The 24,987-nt window shown below is 47.8% G+C and overlaps 1 protein-coding gene across 1 annotated transcript; it reads left to right on the top strand.

Annotated features, from left to right (window-relative positions):
• The first annotated feature begins 11,243 nt into the window (after positions 1-11,243).
• CNGA2 (cyclic nucleotide gated channel subunit alpha 2) lies at positions 11,244-17,359 on the top strand. The gene is made up of 6 exons (XM_004443707.2): positions 11,244-11,353; positions 11,559-11,651; positions 12,320-12,490; positions 13,559-13,666; positions 15,502-15,608; positions 15,954-17,359. Exons 1-6 carry the CDS (start codon positions 11,244-11,246, stop codon positions 17,357-17,359), a joined length of 1,995 nt encoding a protein of 664 aa, XP_004443764.1.
• Positions 17,360-24,987: the final 7,628 nt, after the last annotated feature.

Genomic DNA, 24,987 nt, shown 5'->3' with positions numbered 1-24,987 from the left:
GTGTAAGTGGGGAAAGCTGTCAGCCTCTGGTTGTGCCTGCCCCCCTGGGCTGGTCCCCAAATCCCCGCCAGCCCTGGCAGAAGCTGAAACTCAATACTCCAGTTCTTCTGTTGCAGGTTAGCTTCTCAGCAGCTGTGGGGAGGCAGGCCAAAGACTGTGGGCATGTCGGGTGGGAGATGTGAGGATGCGCAGAGTGGGGCTCTGTTGTACCTTGAAGCAGTCTGAAATCCTGGCCTCTTGAAAAGAACCCAATGACTCACCACCCAAGGGCTTTCGCTAGCTTTCCCTTTTTTAGCCCCAGGGCCTCTTGGAGGCTATGTCCAGGGAATTCTGGAGGGGCAGGAATGGATTCTCGCTGACCCCTGCCCCACCTGAGATACCACTTCTTTTCCCCCGAGTTTCTCCCTGGCTTGCCCTCAGGCCAGGTAGGCTGGCCCGGACTGTGACCAAGGCTGGGAGGCAGGTGCATGGGGGTGGTGAGCTGGTGGCTTTGAGTCCCCAGACACAAAGCCCTGAGTGATGCATGCTCCATGTAAGGGAGGACTCCTCAGGGAGCTTGGGAGGGGCTGGCTCCTGAGTCTGGGCAGAGAGGCAGCTTCCACAGCCAGGCGGCCCAGCATCCAGCCCTCAGCTGCTGACAGCCTGGGGTGTGTGGGGCCCACAGTGAGAGGGTCAGGTGTCCAACCAGCAGGCAGGACAGCTTCTCTAGTGGGCAAGTGCCACCCCAGGCCAGCGTCTCAAGCTTGCCTCAGCCGTGGGCATGAGCTCCTCTGGGACACTGCCAGACTCCCCTGCTGGTGTCAGGCAGGGTGGGGCAGCTCTGTGACTAGGAGGCTGCCAGCTACGTGGGGATTCAGGGACCCCACTGACCTGGGGACAGGAGTATCAGGAAGTCTCTGCCGGCTTTGGGTGCTGATGAGCCCCCAAGGCCTCATCTCAGGTTGGAGGCTTCATGGACGGACCAACAGATGCTGACTGTGGCCAGGGCACACCCTGCCTCTGAAGCCGTTTGATTGGTGAGAAAAGGGGCTGGCATTGGGCTGAGGCAGCCATTGACAAAGGGCTGACACCTTTCTGTGGCCATGGGCTAGTGGCCTCCATGGGGTCGGGGCTGGAGTCCATGAAAGTGTGCAAGTCCTAGAACTGGGCTTGATGTGGGCCCTTGTGTACCTGGTCTACCTAGGGAACTGAGGGAAAGTGGCTGTGTGGGAAATCTTTATCTCTTGTCAAAGAAGCTGAATGAAATCTTGCGGGTTCTAGAAATATGGAGGCACTGAGTGCCACTCTGGGCTCACCCCAAGGCAGCTGAGCCTTTGTTCTTCCCTAGGAGGGTGGCAGGGAAGGTGGATGGAGGTTTTGGAGAGGAGGGGCCAAGGGGCCAAGGGGCTGCCTGGCCAGGCAGTGTTCAGTGGGAGAGAGGGAGGAGTCTGTGGGCTTCACCACCTGCACCTGCCTCCACTGCCTGCCTGGCCCAGGGCATTTCTGGGCATCCTGGCCTCGGTGCGTGGGCAGTACGCCCCTTGGAGCTCCATGGCTCTTTGCATATGAGGAGTAACAGAGGCAGGTGGAGGAGTATATGTGGAGCTTCTTCCAGAAACTCCACTGGGATTGCAGCCTTTGCTTTCATCCCTTCAATCTTCACCCTGGCGCCCTCAGGAAATCCTTGAGGGAGAGCGCCCGCTGCGGGCCACTCAGACTTCAGGAGCCAGCCCCTCTGCCATTTGGGCAAATGTATCTGTAGTGAAACCATTGGAGCTTCTGACTGAGACAAGATTCCAGAGCCAGGCAGCAGGCCTGGGGCAGGGACAGGCTCCCCATTTTGGCCCTGCAGCTGAGCTTGCCCTCCATCTCAACTTGAGCCTAGACCAGCAAGGGTCGGCTTCATCCGTGCCAGACTGCAGCCATAGGAGGAACCTAGTGTTGAGGAGGCCTATTCTCCAGACCACCTGCCAGTGTCTGGGCTGTGCTGGTGGCAGAGCATGGGCAGAGCCCTTAGTCCCACTTGTCAAATGGAGGCCTCCAGGGTAGTGGCTGCCTTCTCCAGAGGGAGGGACACTGAGTGCTTGGACAGGGCACATGTGCTTCGAGTTGAGCCCAAACTATGGGTGAAAGGTATGGACTTTGTTGGCCCTCACGTGCCATGGTGGCCTCAGAACTGCCAGGACCAGCCCTGGACACACCCCACCGATCTCCAACATGAGATAGCCCTACAGAAGACGAGGCTGCAAAGATGGGTCTGGTGAGATCCAGAAAGGGTTTGAATGCCGAAGTCCCTGACGCTATCCTTAGTCCTGGGACCCAGTGTGGAATAAGGCTCTCTGCTCACATGGATGTGACCATCTCATGGGGGGACAGAAAATAAGCAAGTAAATCATTGTCAGGACATGGTAAGTCTACGATACAAATAAAGTGGGAAAAAGTGAACATGAAACAAAGTGTGGATTTTGGAAAGTGCAGAGCAAGTTCAGGGACTTCATTCATTCATTCACTTCCCAAGTATGTATGTGTTTGCCACTGGGCTAGCCTCTTGGGATTAATGACTAAACAAAACAGACAAGTCCCTGCCCTGATAAAGTTTATTTCTAGGGTGAGGGCATCTGTCCATGTGTTTTAGAAGGAGGAGTGACAGACAGACCCAGGTGTGGACTTACTGAACTTGCCCTGGTGGTGTGGGAGGTAGAGGAGAGGAAAGGCTCGGGATCTGAAGGCGGAGAAGCAATGAGTCAGAAGGCTGCCACAAGGATTAATGCCAAGCCTAGGGCATTAATAGACAGAGAAGAAGGTACTGGAGAGAGATTTCAGCAGTAGAACCAAGAGGATTTGGGAATGGAGTATGGGGTATCAAGGATGACTCCTAGGTTTCTAGATTGACTACATGTGGGGAAACATGTGCCTTACTCAAGATAAGGCATTGGGGAGATAGGAGCTGGGGCTGGGGTCAGAAGGTCATGTCAGTTTGGGACATGTTGAGTCCAGGGGCTCAGTGACTGTCCCCAGGAAACAGAGATGGCCCGTTGGCACCTGGGGATGTGAAGCACAAGAGGGGTTTCTCAGTAAGGACAGCAGGAGTTGGGGGGATGAGCTACTATCTCTATGGTCTAGCCTGTCCTAGGAGGAGCCTCCTCTGGGGTATGGACTGAATGTGGTTGATGTCAAATAAACTGCCACAGCCCCATCTTTCTGTAAAGGAATGGAGCCTCTCTTGGTAAAAGCAGCCCAAACATGGCAAATTGCTGATGTGATGGTGACCACACTATAGGCTGCAGCCCATTGCCAAAGTGGTGACCAACTATGCTGGTCTGCCAGGCCTCTCGGTCAGAGCCCTGCCTCCTGTGTGTCCTGCTGGAGATTTCATTAATTTAACAAATAGTTCTCAAGCATCTGTTTCATGAAAGTGCTAGGCTGGAGACTGACCTCAGGGTGGCTGATGATAGCCAAAGGCGGATCAGCATCAAGGGGCCACTGCCCACCTAGTGAGTGCCAGGCACTCTCTCTACCTCCAGCTTGTGGCTGCCTACCCTCAGCTCCTGGAACTCACCATTGCCATAGCTGGGCCCCCTCCAACTGTCCCCCAGGCCTGGGATACAAGGAGTCACCGTAGCTTCAGCTCCACACTCAGACGTCAGCCCCAAGAGCCTGCTGTGCCTGGTGCAGTTCTGATCCCACACTCCTCTCAGTGTTCATGCCCAGTCCCTGGCTCTGTTCACCTTCCAGGCTGGCCCTGTGGCTGAGTGTGCTTTTGGAGCCAGAAATCTTAGGTGTGAATCTGTGCAATGGGGATAATAATAGTATCAGCCTTCCCAGCTTGTTGTGAGGATTAAATGAGTTAACTTAGATTAAGTGCTTAGCACATGATAGCTCTCAATGACTGAGAAGCTGCCCCTGCATCCCCAGGTCCTAGCTTCCTCTTGGTTCTCCTTGTTGCTGTCTGCCTACTTGCTTGCCCACCTCCTAGCTTTCTTACCTGCCCGCCCTACTACCATGCCCACCCATGACGTGCATGACTCTCCCCTTGGCACCATTGTATGCCTGCCACCTGAGACTTTTTCCACTGCAATGGCTAGAATTGAATATCTGAGGCACTAGTTTCTGGATGAGACTTGGAGCCTGCCTCTCTAGGCTGTCAGTCATGGATGAGCTCCCTTTCCAATCACAGTGGAAAAACTTTGGCTGGTGTTAACTTGAATCTGAGGCCAGGATGGCATGGACTGTAAAAGCAGCCAGGACACTTGGTCTCCTGGAGGGTTTTATGAACCCTCTGGGAAGGCACACTGGAGCTAGCCTCCCCTACTAGCAGGTCCCTCTTCTGAGCTCTGTCTTCTGAGATTCCTCAGAACTGCACCAAGGTCTAGTCTCTATGTCTTCTTCCCTTCCTCCCTCCCTCCCTTCCACCAGCATGTATGCAATGCTTTCCAGGAGCCAGCCTCAGCACTCTGTGGGGATGCAGTGCATAACCATGCAGACACTGATGCCTGCCTTCAGGTGGCACACACTCTAGTGTGGGGAGTGCTGGCAAGAAGGGCGGTATTGTCTGGACTTAGGCTTCACCCCAGGACTTTGGGGACTTGGCAGAAAACTGTGCACAGGGAGAACGAGCCTGGACATGCTCTGCAGGGAGAGTTTGAGTGCCAAGCCACCCTGAGGGCCAGAAGCTAAAGTCTTGAAGTCTCAATCAGTCACACATGTCTGTCTAAGGGCCAATGGTGGTGATGAATTCAGTGTGATTTGGGACAAGGTGAGCTGTACCTGTCCAAGGGCAGCCAGAGAGTAATGTCTAGTTGGAAGTTGAAAGGAAAGCTGGAAGCTCAGCAGAGAGGCCTTGCTGTCATCCTTGCCTTTATTACCGGACATTTGATGCCATCCTTACTTTTGTGACTGTACATAAGGTGTCCTACTTCTCTGGCCAATTTTAAGATTTTCCTGTTATCAATGGATTTGGGCAATTTTATCATAGTGTGCCTTGGTGTAGTTTTCTTCATGTTTCTTGCACTTGGGTGTCATTGAGTTTCTTATATCTTTGGGGTTATAGTTTTTATCAAATTTGGAAAAATTTTGGCCGTTATTTCTTCAAATATCTTTTGTCTACCACCTCCTATGGGAACTTCAACTACACTTATATTAAGCCACTTAAAGTTCTCCCACAGGTTGCTTTCTTTTTCTGATTCTCTTTTCCCTCTGTGCTTCATTTTGGATAGTTTTATTGTGCTGTCTTCAAGTTCACTAATCTCTTCTTCTGCAATATCTTATCTGCTGTTAATTCCATCTAATGTATTGTTGATCTCACACTTTGTAGTTTTCACCTTTAGAAGTTTGATTCAGGTCTTTTAATATATTTCATACCCTTGCTTAACTTTTTCAACATATGGAACACATTTATATTAGCCGTTTTAATCCCCTTATCTGGTTATTTTACATTTGTGTCAGTTCTGGGATTATTTTGGTTGATAGATTGTTTCCTCTTCATTATGGAGAAATTATTTGTACTCCTGGTAAGTTTTGAGTGGATGACACACATTGTGAGTTTTACCTTGTTGGATGCTGGATACTTTTTTTATGCCTAAAAACATTTTTGAGCCTTGTTCTGGGATGAAATTAAGTTACTAGGAAAGAGTTTGATCCTTTTGAGGCTTGCTTTTCAGATTTTTTCAGTAGGACCCTAACATTGTTCAACCTAAGAATTAATTATTCCCCACCACAGTGGCAAGACCCTTCTGTGTACAGTACTTGATACCCCATGAATCATTAGGTTTTCCAGTCTAGTTGATGGCATCAGAGAATATTGCAAGCCCTGTTTTAGAGTTGGGAGCTGTAACCTCTAATTTTTAGGGAGGGTTCTTTCCCCAGCCATGGATAGTTTCCTTGTAGGTGTATGCTGATAAATGCTCAGCTGGATACTTGAGAGGGACTCTCTGCAGATCTCCAGAGATCTCTCTCTGGGAAGCTCTCTCTTATCCAGTACTCTGTTCTGCAAACTCTAGCTGCCTTGGTCTCCTTGGATTCTCTTCTCTGTCTTCTCAACCCAGGGAATCTGTTGGGTTCCACCTGGGTTTCCCCTCTCTGTGCCATGGCCTGGAAATTCTCACAAAAGAGTAATCTGGAACAATTGCAGGGATGATCTCATTTGTTTCCTGTCTTTTAGGGATCACTGCCCATTGTTGCCTAATGTCTAATGTCTTGAAAACTATTATTTCATATATTTCATTTAAGTTTGGTTGTTTCATTCCGGAAGGTATATCTGGTCCCTGTTACTCCACCTTGTCCAGAAGCAGAAGTGTCATATACTCCTTTAAAATCAACTAATTGGTATAGTGCAGGCCTAAGCTGAGTAATTGAAGTAGAAAGAGAGGGAGTAATGGATTGGGAAAAGTGCAGGTACCATTTATTGTCTAGTCATTCAAGACTTACTTATTGAGCATCTACCATGTGCCAGACACTGAAAAATGATGGTAGTTTAGACTAAGGTGTTAATGGCAGAGATAGTGAAAAGTGAGTGGATGGATACAGAGTATGTTTTGAAGGTAGAGTCCATATGACTTGCATATGTAGAGTGTGGGGGTATGAAAGAAAGAGGAGTCAAGGATGACTCTGAGGTTTTTGACTTGAATAACTGGGAGAATGGCATTGCCTTTATCGAGATGCAGACAAGGATGAGAGATTAAGGTTTGGAGTGCAAGATCAAGAGCTCAGTTTTGGATATATTCAGCCTGAGATGCCTATTCAACATCCAAGTGGTAATGTCAGGGAGGCAAACTGGAGTTCAAGGGAGAGGCTGGGCTGATGTTACAAATTTGTAAGTCATCAGCATACAGATATGTTTAAAGCCACAAGACTGGATGAGGAAATGATGAAGAGAGAAAAGATAAGGAATCTATCCAAAGATTGAGTTCAAGACACTCCAAACTTTAGAGTTAGAAAAGAGGAGGAGGATTCTTCAGAGGACACTAAGAAGAAGTGGCCAGTGAGGCAGAAGGAGAATCAGGAGAGTGGAACCCATTATTTCAGAAAGAGAGAGTGGATAAGCTGTGTCAAATGGTGCTGAGAAACAGAATAGAAATGGACAGAGTAGTAACTCTGAGGATCAATTATGTTTCTGGCTGTCTTCTCTTTTATTCTGGGAGCAACACTGAGGTCAGAGACTCTACCAGATTCATCTCTCTAACCTCACCACCTAGCACAGACCTGGTGCACAAGTACCTTGGGAATATGCATGAATAGATGAGTGAATAAAAGAGCACTGGGCAGCTACTGGAAGTCAGTAGCCCTGGATTTTAGTCTTGGCTGTATGAGTAACTTGTCCCTTCTTTCCCTGGTCTTAACATCTCTGAAGGAATTGTCCTCAGAATGCTTTCAACCAGCATCCAAGAGACTCCTTGGACCAGGCTGATTTTTCTATAAAAGTCTTGGGCTGGTTGTTGAACTTGTGGATGCGGAGAAAAGAGGGCCAGAAATACACCATGATTGATGTTAGGCTTTTTACCGAATCATTGTGTCTTACTCTTGGTTTGAAAGTCTCCCTCCTTGAGGATCCTACTTTCCATTTAGGACCACTGCCCATCTCTCTTCTCTTTGCCAACTACATAGTCTGCTATCTTCCTTGCCCAGCATAGTCCTGCCCTCACAATTGTTTGATTTCCCCTGTGCTTCCCTGCAGCAGCTATTGCAAACCTTCTGGTCTCCTCCAAATTCTGCATCTACTGCTGCCTGATGCATCTGAAGATGAGAGCCCCTCTCATTTCACTGAGAATGCTGGGGTTTTGCATGAGTGAGCCACTTCAACTGTCTCTCATTGTACCCCTATCCCTATCTAAAATGTCTATCACCTCTTTCCCTCCTGTCCTATTCATCGATGCCCTCCCATCCCCATGTTCTTGACAATTCTTCTCTCACCTCCTCTGGTATCTAGACTCACACATTATATCCATCTTTCATGAACTCCAGTCTTAACTGGAGTTGGTCACAAGCACAGATATTTTCATTATCTATTGAATCCCTCCTCAAAACCTTTACACTTGCTTTATTATACCCTTTCTGTACGAGAGTAACAACAATAGCAACGCAGAGAATGGGAACGTTTTGCAATCCCACATTCTCCAGTTCCCACTCTACCTCTTTCTTTTCTTTCTCAGTCCAGCTTCTAGAAAGTGTTAGCTACATTCTCTATCTCTTGTTCCTTGCCTCCTACTACTCACTCCGAAATCTTGCAAAACATGCCCCCTTTTTCCATCACTCCCCATGGCTGCTCCTGATAAGGTCACCAGCCTTATCTCCAGCCTCGAACTATTGTTCAAAGCAGGGCCCCTCCAGCTCTCATCTCAGGGGGGAAGAAGGCTCAGGCTCTACAAGCATCCATGATCTTACTGATGTGGGAGTGGGGCAACAGCTCTGCAGACACCTCCCTTCCTGAGACTCTCCCTTCCCTGGGGCCTGTCCTCCTCAGTCTCCTCCACTTTCTCAGCTCCTCAGCCATCTGTTACCTTTGCAGCTCCTCAGAACTCTCCCCTCAGCCTCCTTCTCTGCTCTCATGCTGTTGGGGGTGGCTCAGTCCCTCTGAGAGCTTTAACTCCCATCAAATCTGATGATGTCCATGTTTCCCCTCCAGTCCAGACCCCAGTGAGTGCTGTGCCAGTTGAGTCTGCTGCAGTGGGCCTGGAGAGCAACAGTGAAGGCTCGAGAACAGGCCAGGGCCTTGGGGACAGAGGGCAGTGGCTGGATACGTCTTTGACACTTTTGGAGGACAATTGACGAGGACAGAGGCTGCTTGGATGTGATGAATAAAGGAAACAAGGAGTTACAGTTGACATCCAGGTGTCTGGCTTGGATGACTGGGTAGAGGGCAGGCCCCTCTATGAGGTGGGTAAATTGGAGAAGCCGATTTGTTGGTAAAGGTGTCAAGTTCAGTTTTAGCTGTGTTGAGTTTGAGGTGCCTCAAAGGAGATGGCCAATACACAGCTGGAGATATGGGTGGGCAGCTTGGGAGAGATGCCTGGGTTGGGGCCTTGATTGGGACGTGAAGCCTTGAAGCAACTGAAGCCTTGGGACTAGATAGATTCTCAGAGAGTGTGTGCAGATGAGAACCACTGGCCTAGCTGCCTCCCTGGGCAGGGGATAGCTGCCTGCACTTGTTCCATGGCAAGCGGCCTGAGGGGGTGGTTCTAATGAAAGGCAGTGTGTGTGGCAGAGCAGTTACCCTGCCGCTGGGAAGCCAGACTGAGGAAAGGGCCTGTTCCTGGCAGAGAAAGAACAGGGATCATGGGAAAGGAATCTGTCTTGGTGCCAGACCCTTAGAGAGGGCATAAATGTTGTTATGTGCCCCCAGAGCTGTCCCGCTTGCGGGCTAAGGGCCACTGCTATCGGGGAGGATCAGAAAGGAGGGGAGGGGTCCAAGTGGTGGCAGGCAGGGCCTACACTGGCTCTGTCAGCGAGAGGCTGTTCCAAGTCCTCTGCCTGGTGTTTGTAGCCTCTCTGGGCTGATCTTGGCTCCTCTGCCCTCTTCCTGTAAGCACAGTCTACTCTCCATTTTGGGTCCAGCCTCCCCACACCAGCGTCTCCTCCATCCCTGCAATGGACTTGCTCTTCACTGCCCCTCCTCTACCCCTGCCATTCATTCACTGAACACTGCTCTACTGAGGCCCATTCTAGGCCTGTGTTACAGCCCCTGCTAATCTCCAGGCTTCCAGGAGGCCAGCCCTGAAACTCTGATCAGTGCCGGTGGCCCCAGCTTTATTTACATTGCCTGAAACTTTCTATCTCCATGGTATGCTGCCTCTAGGGTCCAAGCAGGGACTCAAGGATGCTGGTTCCTCTCCCTCAGGTGCCCTTATTAGCATCCCGGTGCCGTAGTCCCACAGAAAGCGCCAGGCGAGCAGCTCTGAGGCTGCTTGTTATTACCGCTGGCCACAGAGCTTGACGTGCCTGCCATCGCCATGGTGACAGCTTAAGAAGCTGGAACAAGCTGGGGGGAGGTGCTCTAACAGTAGGAGCCACAGGAAATCCAGAGGGCGTGCTGACCATTTCTGACCAAATCTGGTAGGGTGTGCCGACCAGCTGCAGCAGGGAAGAGCTGCCCCAGCTTCCCTGATGCCACTGCAAGAGACGCTGTGGAACACAATCTCCTGTCTCTCTTCTGGATTTCTCCCTCAGGCTTATTCTTCTTAGTCTATTTTGTGGACATGTCTTCCCCTACTCAACTCTTAAATGCTGGGGTTCTCCAGGGCTCTGCCCTGGACCCTCACTCTGTATCCTCTTCTTGTGTGATCCCACTGCACATGCTCTCCCTTGCTCCCCACACCCAATCCATCTCCAAGTCCTGTCCATCCTCCCTCCTAAACAGTTCTCCAAGGTGCCTGCTTGTCTTGGGCTCCATAGGCACTGTCTTCTCCAGCTTTCTCCCTACCTGCTCGCCTCCACTCTTGCTCCCTCTCTAATCCAGTACCCACCTAGCAGCCAGAAGGATCTTTCGGGAATATAATGCTGTCCTTGTCATGCACCTGTTCAGCCATCCCACGGCTCCCCATAGGAGAGTCCTGACTTGGACCGTCGCCTATGGAGCCCATGGGAACTCTCCCTTCTCTCCTCCCCACTCCCTGGCCCATCTACGGGGCTCCATTGTTCTTCTGCTGGAGTGACATTATTTGGGGGGTGCTGGAGAGAATGTGATTGGAGCTGAAAGGAAGGAACCCCAGAGACAGTGCCCTTGGTTGAAGAAGTCAATGAGGGATGAGACTCCCAACCGAGGAGCATGAGGTCTGAGGTGGTCTTGGGTGAAGATACACCTCCTCCTGTGGGGCAGGAGTTCGAGGGCAGTAGCTGGTTTGTAGGTGCTCAGCAGCCTAAACATGTGCCAGACATCTGCAAAGCAAGGGCACCAGAAAATGGCTTCAACAGTTTGATAGTTTGTCTTGTTTTGTTTTAGCCTTGATAGTTCATATGTCAAAAAATTCACTGGGGTAAAAGAAAAAGAAACACATTTTGCAATTTAGCACTGTTTGCCTTTTAAATTAACTATCAGGTGGGGACAGCATCATCTTCTTGGTGCTTAGAGTCTGGCACTTAGACAATGCTGGATCCCCCTGCGCTGCACTGCCATGGCAGTACCCAGGGGTGCTGGGGTGTGCCAGGTGAGCCCTGGTTCTGTTTTCAATGCTCACCTGCAGCTCTCCTGCCTTATATGGGTGGCAGGGCCCTCTGTGACCTTCCTCTTGGTCCTCTCCTTGGCAGGTGAGGATTCCGGTCGTACATGGAGGATGACAGAAAAGTCCAATGGCATGAAGAGCTCCCCAGCCAATAACCACAACCATCATGCACCTCCTACCATCAAGGCCAATGGCAAAGATGAGCGCGGGACCAGCAGCAGGTGAGTATGCTGAGGCTGGGTTATTTCAGAGATGGCCTGGAGGTTGCTACTTCTTCCTAGCTCTGCCTCATTGTCACAGAGCAAACAATCTTTGGCTCAAGGACATTCTCTAAAGGGACCAGGCACCTCCCAGGAGGGGAGAGTCCTGATAGGAGAAAAGGTATGACCAGAGAATCTTTGGTCAACTCTACTCCTTCCTCTGCAGGCCACAGTCTGCAGCTGACGATGACACCTCCTCAGAACTGCAGAGGCTGGCAGAGATGGATGCCCCCCAGCGGGGGCGGGGTGGCTTCCACAGGTGGGTTCCACCACTGCCCTGCTGCTACCCCTCTCACCCGTGGGGCCTGTCAGAGTGGCCACCGTGGCTCTCCTTCTCCTGGTCTCACTGGGCCTTTCCACCAAGACCTCTGGGAAGCACTGTCAGTGCTGTCCTAGCTCAATTCTTTCCTCTTGAGGAGGGTCCTGTGAGCAAGGTCAGAGTGGCCAGTGGAGGTTTCACTTCTGACTTTTCTGTCTCAGCATTGGGGGTAGGGATCCTTCCCAGCAGAGGGGCTTAGGTAGAGGGCTCTGAGGTCTCCAGCCCAGAGTCGTAGGTTCCATCGGGAAATCAGGAAGCCTGGGCCAGCTTTTCTCCTGGTCTGTCCTCCCCACACAACCTCCATTTACCTTGGAGACGTCCTGTTTGTTCTTCACAATCAAGTGAGATGGCACCTCCTACAGGAAGTCTTCCCAAAGCAATCCATTCCCCCTCAGGCTGCATTCAGAGTCATGCCTGAGCTCCAGCCCCCTGCCTCAGTGCTGGCCGCCATCCCAGCTCTTAGCACTGGGGAAATCATGACCTGGCCTGTTTCCAGGATTCCCTCTCTGTCTCCCATCTCCCTCACCAGACAGTGAGCGCTCAGGCGCAGGTTCTCTCTGAACAGCACAGTTCTCTTCTCTGGCTCATGCTCCCTCTCTCACCTCTAGGATCATCCGCCTGGTGGGGGTCATCAGAGAGTGGGCCAACAAGAATTTCCGCGAGGAGGAACCTAGACCTGACTCCTTCCTTGAGCGGTTCCGTGGGCCTGAGCTCCAGACTGTGACGACACAGCAAGGGGATGGCAAAGGCGACAAGGACGGCGAGAGCGAGGGCACCAAGTATAGTTGTCCAGCCTATGGGGCTCAAAGGGCTCCCAAGCATGCAATTGGGGGGCTCAGTGGGGTTTCTTATGCCACTGCCAGGGACAGACCGGGACCTACACCAAGCAGGGAAAGGAGTGGGCAGGGGAGACCTGCTGTGGTTTTAGCTCTAGAACATTTCCCTCATCCCCGCCCACAGCCTTTACAACAGCTAGTAGCTCACTTACCATGGGAGCCCCTGGTGGCTTGTTTCACCTTAGCTGCCCTTTATGTGGTATCTTCTTGCTGGTGTGCCATTCCCAGGCTCATGTCTAGCAGGCAATAAACTCAGAGAAGGGTGCAGTTAGGGATTGCTGTTGAGGGTATGCCCATACCAGCACCCATGTGGGCGCAGAGGTGGATCTTTGAAGAGGCCATGCTGGGGGCTGGCTGGCAGGGAAGGCCAGGGAACAACTGAGCAAGAGGGAATGGGGAGGGCAGAGAAGGAAGAGCTGGAGGGCCTGTTCTTTGAAGAATGAATAGGCGACTGTGGATGTCTGGCCAAGCCGACATTCCCCACCTCTGGCCAGTAGAGGAAAAGAACTCTTGCCAAAGCAGGACTCACCATCTGGGAAAGTGATTTGGGGGCTGGAAGCCAGGGACCAAATAGGGAGGGCGGGGTGGGCAGGAAGCACGTGGTGCTCGCTTGTTTGGAGTTCTGCTCTCTTCTTGGGATGACTGTGGAAACAGGCCCTGAGCCCTCATTACCGTCCTATGGAAGTCCCTCCCCAGGCCCTGAGGCCCATCCCAATGAAAGCACTGCCCCTTGCTGTGCCCTCTGGGCAAGGAGCCTCAAGAGGGCATGGGAGCTAATGGGCCTATATGGGGTCAAGATAGGAAGAAGGGTGTCTCTTACCCATCTGAGTTCTACTCAGATGCCCAGCGCCAGGTTGTGGCTCCCTGAAAATGGATCGCTAAGCCAACCCACCCCTCACCCCACACATCCCCTCAGGCATTGTTTTTTCAGGGGCCCTTGGCCTCTGGTAGCTGGGGTCCTCCCACACTGGGGACCTGGTCTCCAAGCCTGGCCTCTGTCTCTTTCCTCAGGAAGAAATTTGAACTATTTGTCTTGGACCCAGCTGGGGACTGGTACTACTGCTGGCTATTTGTCATTGCCATGCCTGTCCTTTACAACTGGTGCCTGCTGGTGGCCAGGTGAGCAGGGAGGGGTCTGGGAGGGGGTGGCCAAGGCAGCCCAGTCCACAGGCCCTGGGGTTGAGAGCACACCAGTCCCAGCTGTGGACACAGACCTCACCACAACCCAGACCTCTTTCTGTATTCTCCGCTTGCCAATGGCACCTCCCTCTGCCCTATTAATCCCCAACTTCTCCTGCCCCGATTTATTATGCTATCAAAGCTTCATGTCTATGCTTTTCCTCGTATCTGTAATCTGCTCCTACTTCTCAATCCACACCAATCCTGTCCTAGTTGAGGCCACCTTTCTCTCTCCCTGGAACAACTACAACAGCCCCACCCACATTCCTTGCAGGCACTCTTGCCCCCTCCAATGCATTCTCCACACTTGTAACTAGCGTCGTTGGTAGAAACTGGGATTTGATTATGTCACTCCCTCCTCAGAAATCCTTCAATGGCCCCCCATTGCCTGCAGGGTGAAGTTCAAGCCCTCAGTATGGCCTTCAAGGCCCTCTATACTTGGCCTTCTCTCTAGCTCCAACTTCTGGACACACTCCAGCCCCAGCACTTGCTACACTTGGATCATAACATGCTGTTTCCTCAGGAGGAAATTCATTTTCCCCATTTTCAACCTATGGAGATTCTTCTCGCAGTCTCTAAACCACTCTCTACATGTAGCTTTCCCTGACAGCATTTCCCACCCCACCCCATCCCCCACCTCAGTCATTCATTCAGCAAGGATTTGACTGAACACCTATTGGGTGCTAAGGTCTGTGCTCAGTGCTGGGTATAATGTGGTGCACAAGACACATGGTCTCTGCTCTCCTGAAGCTCTCAGGCTAGTGGGGGATGCTAACGGTAAAACTGAACAAAACAAATGCCCAAGAGGATTCCAGGGCCTGGAGGCAGGGAGCTATGAGAAAAAGGACAGTCAGGGTAGACTTCTCTTAGGAGGTGATACCTTACCTGAGACCTGAGCAGTGAGAGGAAGCCAGTTATTTAGATGCCTGAGGTTGGTGGAGGGAACATTCCAGGAAGAAGGAACAAGAGGTGCAAAGACCCTGTCTTGGATGGCCTAGTGTGGCTGGAGGACTGCAAGTGAAGCATTAGAGAGGTAGGCACAGGCCAGTTCTGCAGCCTTTGTGTGCCAGGAGAGAGTGCTGGGGTTTTATTCTAAATGTGACCAAGTAGTCAGAATTAACTGCTCCTCTCTTTGATTACTACACTCACCAGGTCATCATCCTGGATTCTATCCCCTACTCTGCCCTCTCCCTAGACCCCTACTCATTCAGTCACCAAGTCTTGTCAATTCCTCCTAAAACTCTCCTTCAGCCTCCAACCTCTCTCCATTCCCACTGCCTCTAGCCTAAGACCGGATACTGCTCTCTCTCTCACCTGTATCGGCCAGTGCTCCGTGTTGGGTTCTCAACAGGTGTATGTTGAAGAGATGAGCATGGAGGCTATTCAGCTGTGTATTGTAGTTCATTCTTCCAAAGGCTCATTTTTCATTCAACTCACACCTGTTGAGTACTTTCATCCTGATGCTCTGCGCTAGGCCATGGGGCATGCAGTAATGACTAAGAGGTGATCTCTCTATCTTCTTGGACCTCACAGTCCAGTGAATGAAACAGACAATTAATGGTCAGTGGTGATGTCTATGTAGTGAGGTCCATGTAATAATAAGGGTTGCAGTGAAGTTGCTTGTTAATAAGTGTCTTCTTGGCACCAGGCTGACTGCGACTCATCAGTGCCCCTGGTAGCCCTCCTAATCCTTGCACACACTGGGCATTCAGTTTGGGGCCTCCAGGGGGCCTTGGCTGGCTTTGAGGGTGAAGCCCAGCCCTGTCTTCCTGCAGAGCCTGCTTCAGTGACCTACAGAAAGGCTACTATCTAGTGTGGCTGGTGCTGGACTACTTCTCAGATGTAGTCTACATCGTGGACCTCTTTATCCGATTGCGCACAGGTAAGTGATAAACTGGGAGCACAGGGAGGAGCATGACTCATATGTCCAAAGGCCTGAATTCAAATTTTCAGGAAGCCTTCTCAACAGTGTTAGACTCAACTGCCTGGCTCGGACTCAGTTTGTTGCCTGCCCCTCTTTGAAACTCATGGTCCCCATATGCTTAGTGAGGTTCAGACCTGGGGGTGATCTCTTAGGGTCCTTCCAGCCAGTGCTGCTACAGGAATTTCCTATACCCCTCCTCGAGAAGGAGGGTTGAGTGAGCAGTTTGTCCGTTGCTAAGCATTAGCTTAGTGGGAGGGACCGGCCTAGTGTCAGAGGTGATATGCTGGGTTGCATCTCTACTAGGTTTTCTGGAGCAAGGGCTGTTAGTCAAAGATACCAAGAAGTTGCGGGACAACTACATCCACACCCTTCAGTTCAAGCTGGATGTGGCTTCTATCATCCCCACAGACCTGATCTATTTTGCTGTGGGCATCCACAGCCCAGAGTTGCGCTTCAATCGCCTGCTACACTTTGCCCGTATGTTTGAATTCTTTGACCGCACTGAGACACGCACCAGCTACCCCAATATCTTCCGCATCAGCAACCTAGTTCTCTACATCTTGGTCATCATCCACTGGAATGCCTGCATCTACTACGCCATCTCCAAGTCCATTGGTTTTGGGGTTGACACCTGGGTTTATCCCAACATCACTGACCCTGAGTATGGCTACCTGGCTAGGGAATACATCTACTGCCTTTACTGGTCTACACTGACCCTCACCACCATTGGGGAGACACCACCCCCTGTAAAGGATGAGGAGTACTTATTTGTCATCTTTGACTTCCTGATTGGTGTCCTCATCTTTGCCACCATCGTGGGAAATGTCGGCTCCATGATCTCCAACATGAATGCCACCCGGGCTGAATTCCAGGCCAAGATCGACGCTGTCAAACATTACATGCAGTTCCGCAAGGTCAGCAAGGAGATGGAAGCCAAGGTCATTAAGTGGTTTGACTACCTGTGGACCAATAAAAAGAGCATAGATGAGCGGGAAGTTCTCAAGAACCTGCCAGCCAAGCTGAGAGCTGAGATAGCCATCAATGTCCACCTGTGCACCCTCAAGAAAGTGCGCATCTTCCAGGATTGTGAGGCTGGACTGCTGGTGGAGCTAGTATTGAAGCTCCGTCCTCAGGTATTCAGCCCTGGGGATTACATTTGCCGAAAGGGAGATATCGGCAAGGAGATGTACATAATCAAGGAGGGCAAGTTGGCAGTGGTGGCTGATGATGGTGTCACTCAGTATGCCCTGCTTTCAGCTGGGAGTTGCTTTGGAGAGATCAGCATCCTTAACATTAAGGGCAGCAAAATGGGCAATCGACGCACAGCCAATATCCGCAGCCTTGGTTACTCAGATCTCTTCTGCCTGTCCAAGGATGATCTTATGGAAGCTGTGACTGAGTATCCTGATGCCAAGAAGGTCTTGGAGGAGAGAGGCCGGGAGATCCTGATGAAGGAGGGACTGCTGGATGAGAATGAGGTGGCAGCCACCTTGGAGGTGGATGTGCAAGAGAAGCTAGAGCAGCTGGAGACCAACATGGAGACCTTGTACACTCGCTTTGGCCGCCTGCTGGCTGAGTACACAGGGGCCCAGCAGAAGCTCAAGCAGCGTATCACGATTCTGGAAACCAAAATGAAGCAGAACAATGAGGACGATTACCTGTCAGATGGGATAAACAGCCCAGAGCCAGCTGCTGCTGAGAAGCTATAAGGGCTAGTGCCCAACTGCCTCTCCAGGCTTGGCTTTGACCCCAGGAGCTAGAAGAGCTGCGTAGGTCTCCACATTTATATGCATTACCCTTATGTCCCCTTGAATTCCCCCCAAAGCCTCTCCGTCCCCAGCTTTTTGGCTTAATAATCCAGGAGCCCTCCTCCAAGTCTAGCTAACAGCCAAGCTTGTGCACAGCACAGACTGTGTTGGCTCGGCTTCCAGGAGCTTCAGCCTGTCCAAGTCTGAGGAAGGAAGAGGGGAGCAGCTGAACTGTCTTCAGGAATCGTCCTGGGCCTGGAAGCCTGGGCAATGACATACACTGAAGAAGCTCTTCTGAAGGATGGTGTACACTCTGCTGCAACACTCCCCTCTCTCTGGACTCCTTTGCACTTGGCCCTGGCCCTTGCTTATCTAGAATGTTCTCTGAACATCCCATTTCCCTGCTCGTGTATGTCGTTCAAGCATTGGTTGCAGACATTTAGCACAGGTCCCCAGTGTCTGTCTCCCAAGGCAGGCAAAGGGTGTGGAGGGGGCAGGTAGGAGAGTGTCACTCAGGGCTGCCTCTCTTTGTCAGGCACTCCAAGGCCTGCTCTGTTGCTCCATCTGTCTTTCTGTCAGCCAGGAGTGAGATCTATGCAGTCTTCTCTGGACGAGGGAGATAATGATGCTCCTGCCTTCTGGTCCGTTCCAGGGCAGAGAGTGAGGAGCAAGGCAAGTGGCAATTGGCCAGCAGACAATGCCATCTGGAGAAGGGGATTGCTGGGAGCTCTGGCCATCACCCCTCTATGCAGAGCATTTCTGAAGAGGCCCTGAGGCTGGTGGTGGGTGGGAGACTCTTCAAGTTAATGTTTGCAGTAGAGACACTTACAAGTTAATAAAGTCCTTTGAACTATTTGTGGTTATTGTTCAACTCTGCTATTCACATTCTTTCCCTTCGTCCCTCAAGCTTTCTCTTTTCCCCATAGTTCTCTTTTCCCCTTATATAGGACTCAATCTACCTGTAATACCTTCTGCTGTCTTTTGCTACCTGCCTAGCCCTATTGGTCCATCAAGAGTCAGCTCAGGCACCACCTTCTCAGAGAGCGCCCCCTTGACTGCACTCACTCCCACACTAGGCAGTCAATAACCCCCTCTCTAGGCTCCTACAGAGCTCGCAAGTCTTCTTGTCCTGACCCTTATCGCAATGTGTGTTCGGTTTTGATGAATCTGGTTTCCCCTTCAGATTGTGAGCTGTTTGAGGGCAGGGCCAAGACAGTCTCCCTCACTGCTCTGTCTGCAGCCTCAGCGATGTGCCTGGCACAGAGGAGGCATTCAGAGAATGTTTATTTACTGGGGCAGTAAGTGAACACACCAAGACTCCTGTGCTTCCATTTGCCAGAGCCATGTCTTGACAGAAACACTGGCTATGTCTGGGGAGTTGGGGAAAATCTTGGAGGAGCAGATATTTGAGTGGGTACCACTGGATGGTCAGGAACCCAAAGGACAAGCGCTAATTAGTGAGCAAGAAGAACCAGGTGCTATGAATCTGACCATGCTAGAGACCTCATACAAGTGGAATCATATAGTATTTATCCTTTTGTGACTGGCTTATTTCACTTAATATAACGTCCTCAAACTTCATCCAGGTCGTAGCATGGGTCAGAATTTCCTTCCTTTTTAAGGCTGAATAATATTACATTTATGGATAGACAACATTTTGTTTAGCCATTCATCCATCAATGGACACTTGGGTTGTTTCCATCTTTCAGCTTTTGTGAATAATGCTGCTATGTGCATGACTGTACAAATATCTGTTCAAGTTCCTGCTTTCACTTCTTTTGAGTATATACCAGAAGTGGAATTGCTGCATCATATAGTAATTCTATTTTTAAGTTTTTGAGGAACCGTCATACTGTCTTTCATAGCAGCCGCACCATTTAACCTTTCCACTAACAGTGCACAGGGATTCCAATTTCTCCAAATCCTCGCCAACACTTGCTGTTTTCTGGTTTGGTTTTTTAACAGTAGCCATCCTAATGGGTGTGAGGTGGTATCTCATTGAGTTTTGGTATTTGTTTCCCTGATGATTAGTGATGTTAAACATGTCTTCATATGATTGTTGGCCATTTGTTTATCTTCTTTGGAGAAATATCTCTTTAGTCCTTTGCTCATTTTTCAGTTGGGCTGTTTGTATTTTTGTTGTTGAGTTGTAGGAGTACTTTATATACTCTGGATATTAACTCATATCAGATATATGATTTGCAATTTTCCCACATTCCATAGGTTGCCTTTCACTCTGTTGATTGTGTCCTTTGATGCACAGAAGTTTTTAATTTTGATGTAGTCCAATTTATCTATTTTTACTGTTGTTGCCTAGGTTTTGGTGTCACTATTCACATTTACTGGAATTCACTTTTCTAGCCAGACTTATTTTAAATTTAATTTAATTTCTTGGCTTCTTCCCTAGCTTAGAGTAGTAAGTCTTAACCAGGGGAAAACTCACTTGGAGGGATCTGTAACACCACCCATGCCAAGGCTCTGGTCTCAGCGAGTGGCAGCAGTAGGGAGGCAGAATTCATGATGGGACAGAATTCTGTGTATGCTCCCCCTTTGGGTGTTTGGCTGGAAGAAAAGACTCTAAGCTCCTTCACTTCCAGAGAGGCTGAGCCATGAGGAGGTGGAGTCCTCGGAGACCCAGCCAGCTGTTTGCCCAGACACTCATTGCTAAGGCTACACCAAGGAGCTCAGTTTTCATCATGTGCTGGGACCTAAAACAGATGTTAGTTTTGCAGTCCTAGCATGGCACTGGGCCCAGATGCAGGGGGATGACTGCATTGAAAATTGTTGCTTTGGTTTCAGTAAGAAATTTGCAGCATTTGTCCCTGGAGCCTGGTTCACCCTCAGTCCAGCCCCACTGGGTGCCCAATTTCCAAACCACAACAACTGGGTGGACATCACATTTTGGATCTGGTTTTCCCCAGAGCAAAGTAAGTAACTCATCTAGGTCACATGGGGGAGCGCACTGGTTTGAGATGCAGACTTCAGGGCTCAGCTCCCACCCACTCCACAGCTTTGCTTTCCCTAGACATCCTTGAGTCCAATCACCCATGACTTATTTTTTTTTAATTTTTGTTTATTGCAGTAACATTGGTTTATAACATTGTAAAAATTTCAGGTGTACATCATTATACTTCTATTTCTGCATAGATTACATCATATTCACCACCAAAATACTAATTACAATCCCTCACCACACACATGTACCGAATTATCTCTTTCAGCCTCCTCCCTCCCCCCTTCCCCTCTGGTAACCACCAATCCAATCTCTGTCCCTATGTGTTTGTTTATTGTTGTTATTATCTACTACTTAATGAAGGAAATCATACGGTATTTGACCTTCTCCCTCTGACTTATTTCACTTTGCATTATACCCTCAATGTCCATCCATGTTGTCACAAATGCCTGGATTTCATCGTTTCTTATGGCTGAGTAGTATTCCATTGTGTATATATACAACATCTTCTTTATCCATTTGTCCCTTGATGGGCACTTAGGTTGATTCCAAGACTTGGCTATTGTGAATAACTCTGCAATGAACACAGGGGTGCATGTACCTTTACAAATTGGTGTTTTCAAGTTCTTTGGATAAATACCCAACAGTGGAATAGCTGGATCATATGGTAGTTCTATCCTTGATTTTTTGAGGAATCTCCATACTGTTTTCCATAGTGGCGGCACCAGTTTGCACTCCCACCAGCAGTGTATGAGAGTTCCCTTCTCTCCACATCCTCTCCAACACATGTTGTTTCCTGTCTTCTTAATTATAGCCATTCTGACGGGCGTCAGGTGATATCTCATTGTAGTTTTGATTTACATTTCCCTGATAGTTAATGATTTTGAACATCTTTTCATGTGTCTGTTGGCCATCTGTATATCTTCTTTGGAGAAATGTCTGTTCAGGTCTTTTGCCCATTTTTTAATTGGGTTGGTAGTTTTTTTGTTGTTGAGATGCATGAGTTCTTTATATATTTTGGAGATTAAGCCCTTATCAGATGTATGGTTTGCAAACATCTTCTCCCAATTATTAGGTTGTCTTTTCGTTTTGTTCATGGTTTCCTTTGCTGTGCAGAAGCTTTTTAGTTTGATGTAGTCCCATTTGTTTATTTTTTCTATTGTTTCTCTTGCCCGGTCAGACATGGTGTTTGAAAAGATGTTGCTAAGACCGATGTCGAAGAGCTTACTGCCTATGTTTTCTTCCAGAAGTTTCACAGTTTCAGGTCTTACATTCAAGTCTTTAATCCATTTGAAGTTAATTTTTGTGTATGGTGTAAGGTAAGGTTCTACTTTCATTTTTTTGCATGTGGCTATCCAGTTTTCCCAACACCATTTGTTGAAGAGACTTTCTTTTCCCCATTGTATGTTCTTGGCTCCTTTGTCAAAGATTAGCTGTCCATAGATGTGTGGGTTTATTTCTGGGCTTTCGATTCTATTCCATTGATCTGTGTGTCTGTTTTTGTGCCAGTACCATGCTGTTTTGGTTACTATAGCTTTGTAGTATATTTTGAAATCAGGGAGTGTGATACCTCCAGCTTTGTTCTTTTTTCTCAAGATTCCTTTAGTTAGTCGGGGTCTTTTGTTGTTCCATATAAATTTTAGGATTGTTTGTTCTATTTCTGTGAAAAGTGTTGTTGGAACTTTGATAGGGATTGCACTGAATCTATAGATGGCTTTAGGAAGTATGGACATCTTAACTATGTTAATTCTTCCAATCCAAGAGCACAGAATATCTTTCCATTTCTTTGTGTCTTCTTACATATCTTTCAGAATGTTTTATAGTTTTCGGTGTACAGATCTTTCACCTCTTTGGTTAAGTTTATTCCTAGGTATTTTATTCTTTTTGTTGCAATTTTAAATGGGATGGTATTCTTAATTTCTCTTTCTGCTACTTCATTGTTAGTGTATAGAAATGCAACTGATTTTTGTATGTTGATTTTGTATCCTGCAACTTTACCATATTCGTTTATTACTTTTAAAAGTTTTCTGGTGGATTCTTTAGGGTTTTCTATATATAAAATCATGTCATCTGCAAATAGTGACAGTTTCACTTCTTCCTTTCCAATTTGGATCCCTTTTATTTCTTTCTCTTGCCTGATTGCTCTGGCTAGGACTTCCAGTACTATGTTAAATAGGAGTGGTGACAGTGGGCATCCTTGTCTGGTTCCTGTTCTTAGAGGGATAGCTTTCAGTTTTTCACCATTGAGGATGATATTAGCTGTGGGTTTCTCATATATGGTCTTTATTATGTTGAGGTACTTTCCTTCTATACCCATTTTATTCAGAGTTTTTATCATAAATGGATGCTGTATCTTGTCAAATGCTTTCTCTGCATCTATTGAGATGATCATGTGATTTTTATTCTTCATTTTATTAATGTGGTGTATCACGTTGATTGATTTGTGAATGTTAAACCATCCCTGCATCCCTGGAATAAATCCCACTTGATCATGGTGTATAATCTTTTTAACGTATTCTTGTATGTGATTTGCTAGTATTTTGTTGAGGATTTTTGCATCGATGTTCATCAGTGATATTGGCCTGTAATTTTCTTTTTTTGTGTTGTCCTTGTCTGGTTTTGGTATCATGGTAATGTCAGCTTCGTAGAATGAGTTAGGGAGCTTGCCCCCCTCCTCAATTTTTTGGAAGAGTTTGAGAAGGATAGGTATTAAGTCTTCTTTGAATGTTTGGTAGAATTCACCAGGGAAGCAGTCTGGTCCTGGACTTTTATTTTTGGGGAGGTTTGTGATTACTGTTTCTATCTCCTTACTGGTGATTGGTCTATTCCAATTCTCTACTTCTTGATCCAGTTTTGGAAGGTTGTATGATTCTAAGAATTTATCCATTTCTTCCAGATTGTCGAATTGGTTGGCATATAGCTTTTCATAGTATTCTCTTATAATCTTTTGTATTTCTGAGGTGTCTGTTGTAACCTCTCCTTTTCATTTCTGATTTTACTTATTTGTGCCTTCTCTCTTTTATTTTTGGTGAGTCTAGCTAAAGGTTTGTCAATTTTGTTGATCTTTTCAAAGAACCAGCTCTTGGTTTTATTAATTTTTTCTATTGTTTTTTTGGTCTCTATTTCATTTATTTCTGCTCTGATTTTTATTATTTCCCTTCTTCTACTGATTTTGGGCTGTGTTTGTTCTTCTTTTTCCAGTTCCTTTAGGTGCATTGTTAGATTGTTTATTTGAGATTTTTCTTGTTTGTTGAGATAGGCCTGTATCGCTATAAACTTCCCTCTTAGAACCGCTTTTGCTGTATCCCATTAATTCTGGCATGTTGTATTTTCATTTTCATTTGTCTGCAGGTATTTTTTCATTTCTTCTTTGATTTCTTCGTTAACCCAGTCGTTGTTCAGTAGCATTTTGTTTAATCTCCACGTATTTGTGGCTTTTCTGAATTTCTTCCTATAGTTGATTTCTAGTTTCATACCGTTGTGGTCAGAAAAGATGATTGGTATTATTTCAATCTTCTTAAATTTATAGAGACTTGTTTTGTGGCCTAATATGTGATCAATCCTGGAGAATGTTCCATGTGCATTTGAAAAGAACGTGTATTCTTCGGTTTTTGGATGGAATGTTCTGTATATATCTACTAGGTCCATCTGTTGTAGTGTGTCATTTAAGGCCAATGTTTCCTTATTGATCTTCTGTTTGGATGATCTATCCATTGGTATAAGTGGAGTGTTAAAGTCTCCTACTATTATTGTGTTACTGTCTATTTCTGTTTTTATGTCTGTTAATAATTGCTTTATATATTTAGGTGCACCTACATTGGGTGCATAGATATTTACAAGTGTTATATCTTCTTGTTGGATTGTTCCCTTGATCATTATGTAATGCCCTTCTTTGTGTCTTTTTACAGCTTTTGTTTTAAAGTCTATTTTGTCTGATATGAGTACTGCTACCCCAGCTTTCTTTTCATTGCCATTTGCGTGGAGTATCTTTTTCCATCCCTTCACTTTCAGTTTGTGAGTGTCTTTAGGTCTGAAGTGTGTCTCTTGTATGCAGCATATATATGGGTCTTGTATTTTTATCTGGTCAGCCACCCTATGCCTTTTAATTGGAGCATTTAGTCCATTGACGTTTAAAGTAGCTATTGATAAGTATGTGCTTACTGCCATTTTTTAACTGTTTTTTTTCTCATTGTGTTAGTAGTCCTTCTCTGTTCCTTTCTTCTTCTATACAGAATTGATGGTCACTTTAGTTTGACCTCTGTCTGAAAGCTGTACTCTTTAACTCCCCTCCTCCCTCATGTTTTTGATATCATATCTAACCTCTTTGTTGTGCATTTGTATCCATTACGTTCTAATCATGGAAATAGATAATTTTTCCTATTTGTGGTCTTCTCTTTTCCCCTTAAATCAGTCCCTTTAACATTTCTTGTAGCACTGGTTTCTTGGTGACAAACTCCTTTAATTTTTGCTTATCTGGGAAAATTTTGATCTCTCCTTCCATTTTGAATGATAACCTTCCTGGGTAGAGTATTCTTGGCTGTAAGTTTTTTCCTTTTAGCACTTTAAATATATCGTGCCATTCTCTTCTAGCCTGTAAGGTTTCTGCTGAGAAGTCAGCTGATAGCCTTATGGGGTT

The sequence above is a fragment of the Ceratotherium simum genome, chromosome X, assembly GCF_057802395.1.
Source record: "Ceratotherium simum simum isolate JZ-2026a chromosome X, ASM5780239v1, whole genome shotgun sequence".
Lineage (NCBI taxonomy): Eukaryota > Metazoa > Chordata > Mammalia > Perissodactyla > Rhinocerotidae > Ceratotherium > Ceratotherium simum.
Note: the sequence above shows the minus strand (reverse complement) of the source record. Positions and strands in the feature narration are given on the sequence as shown.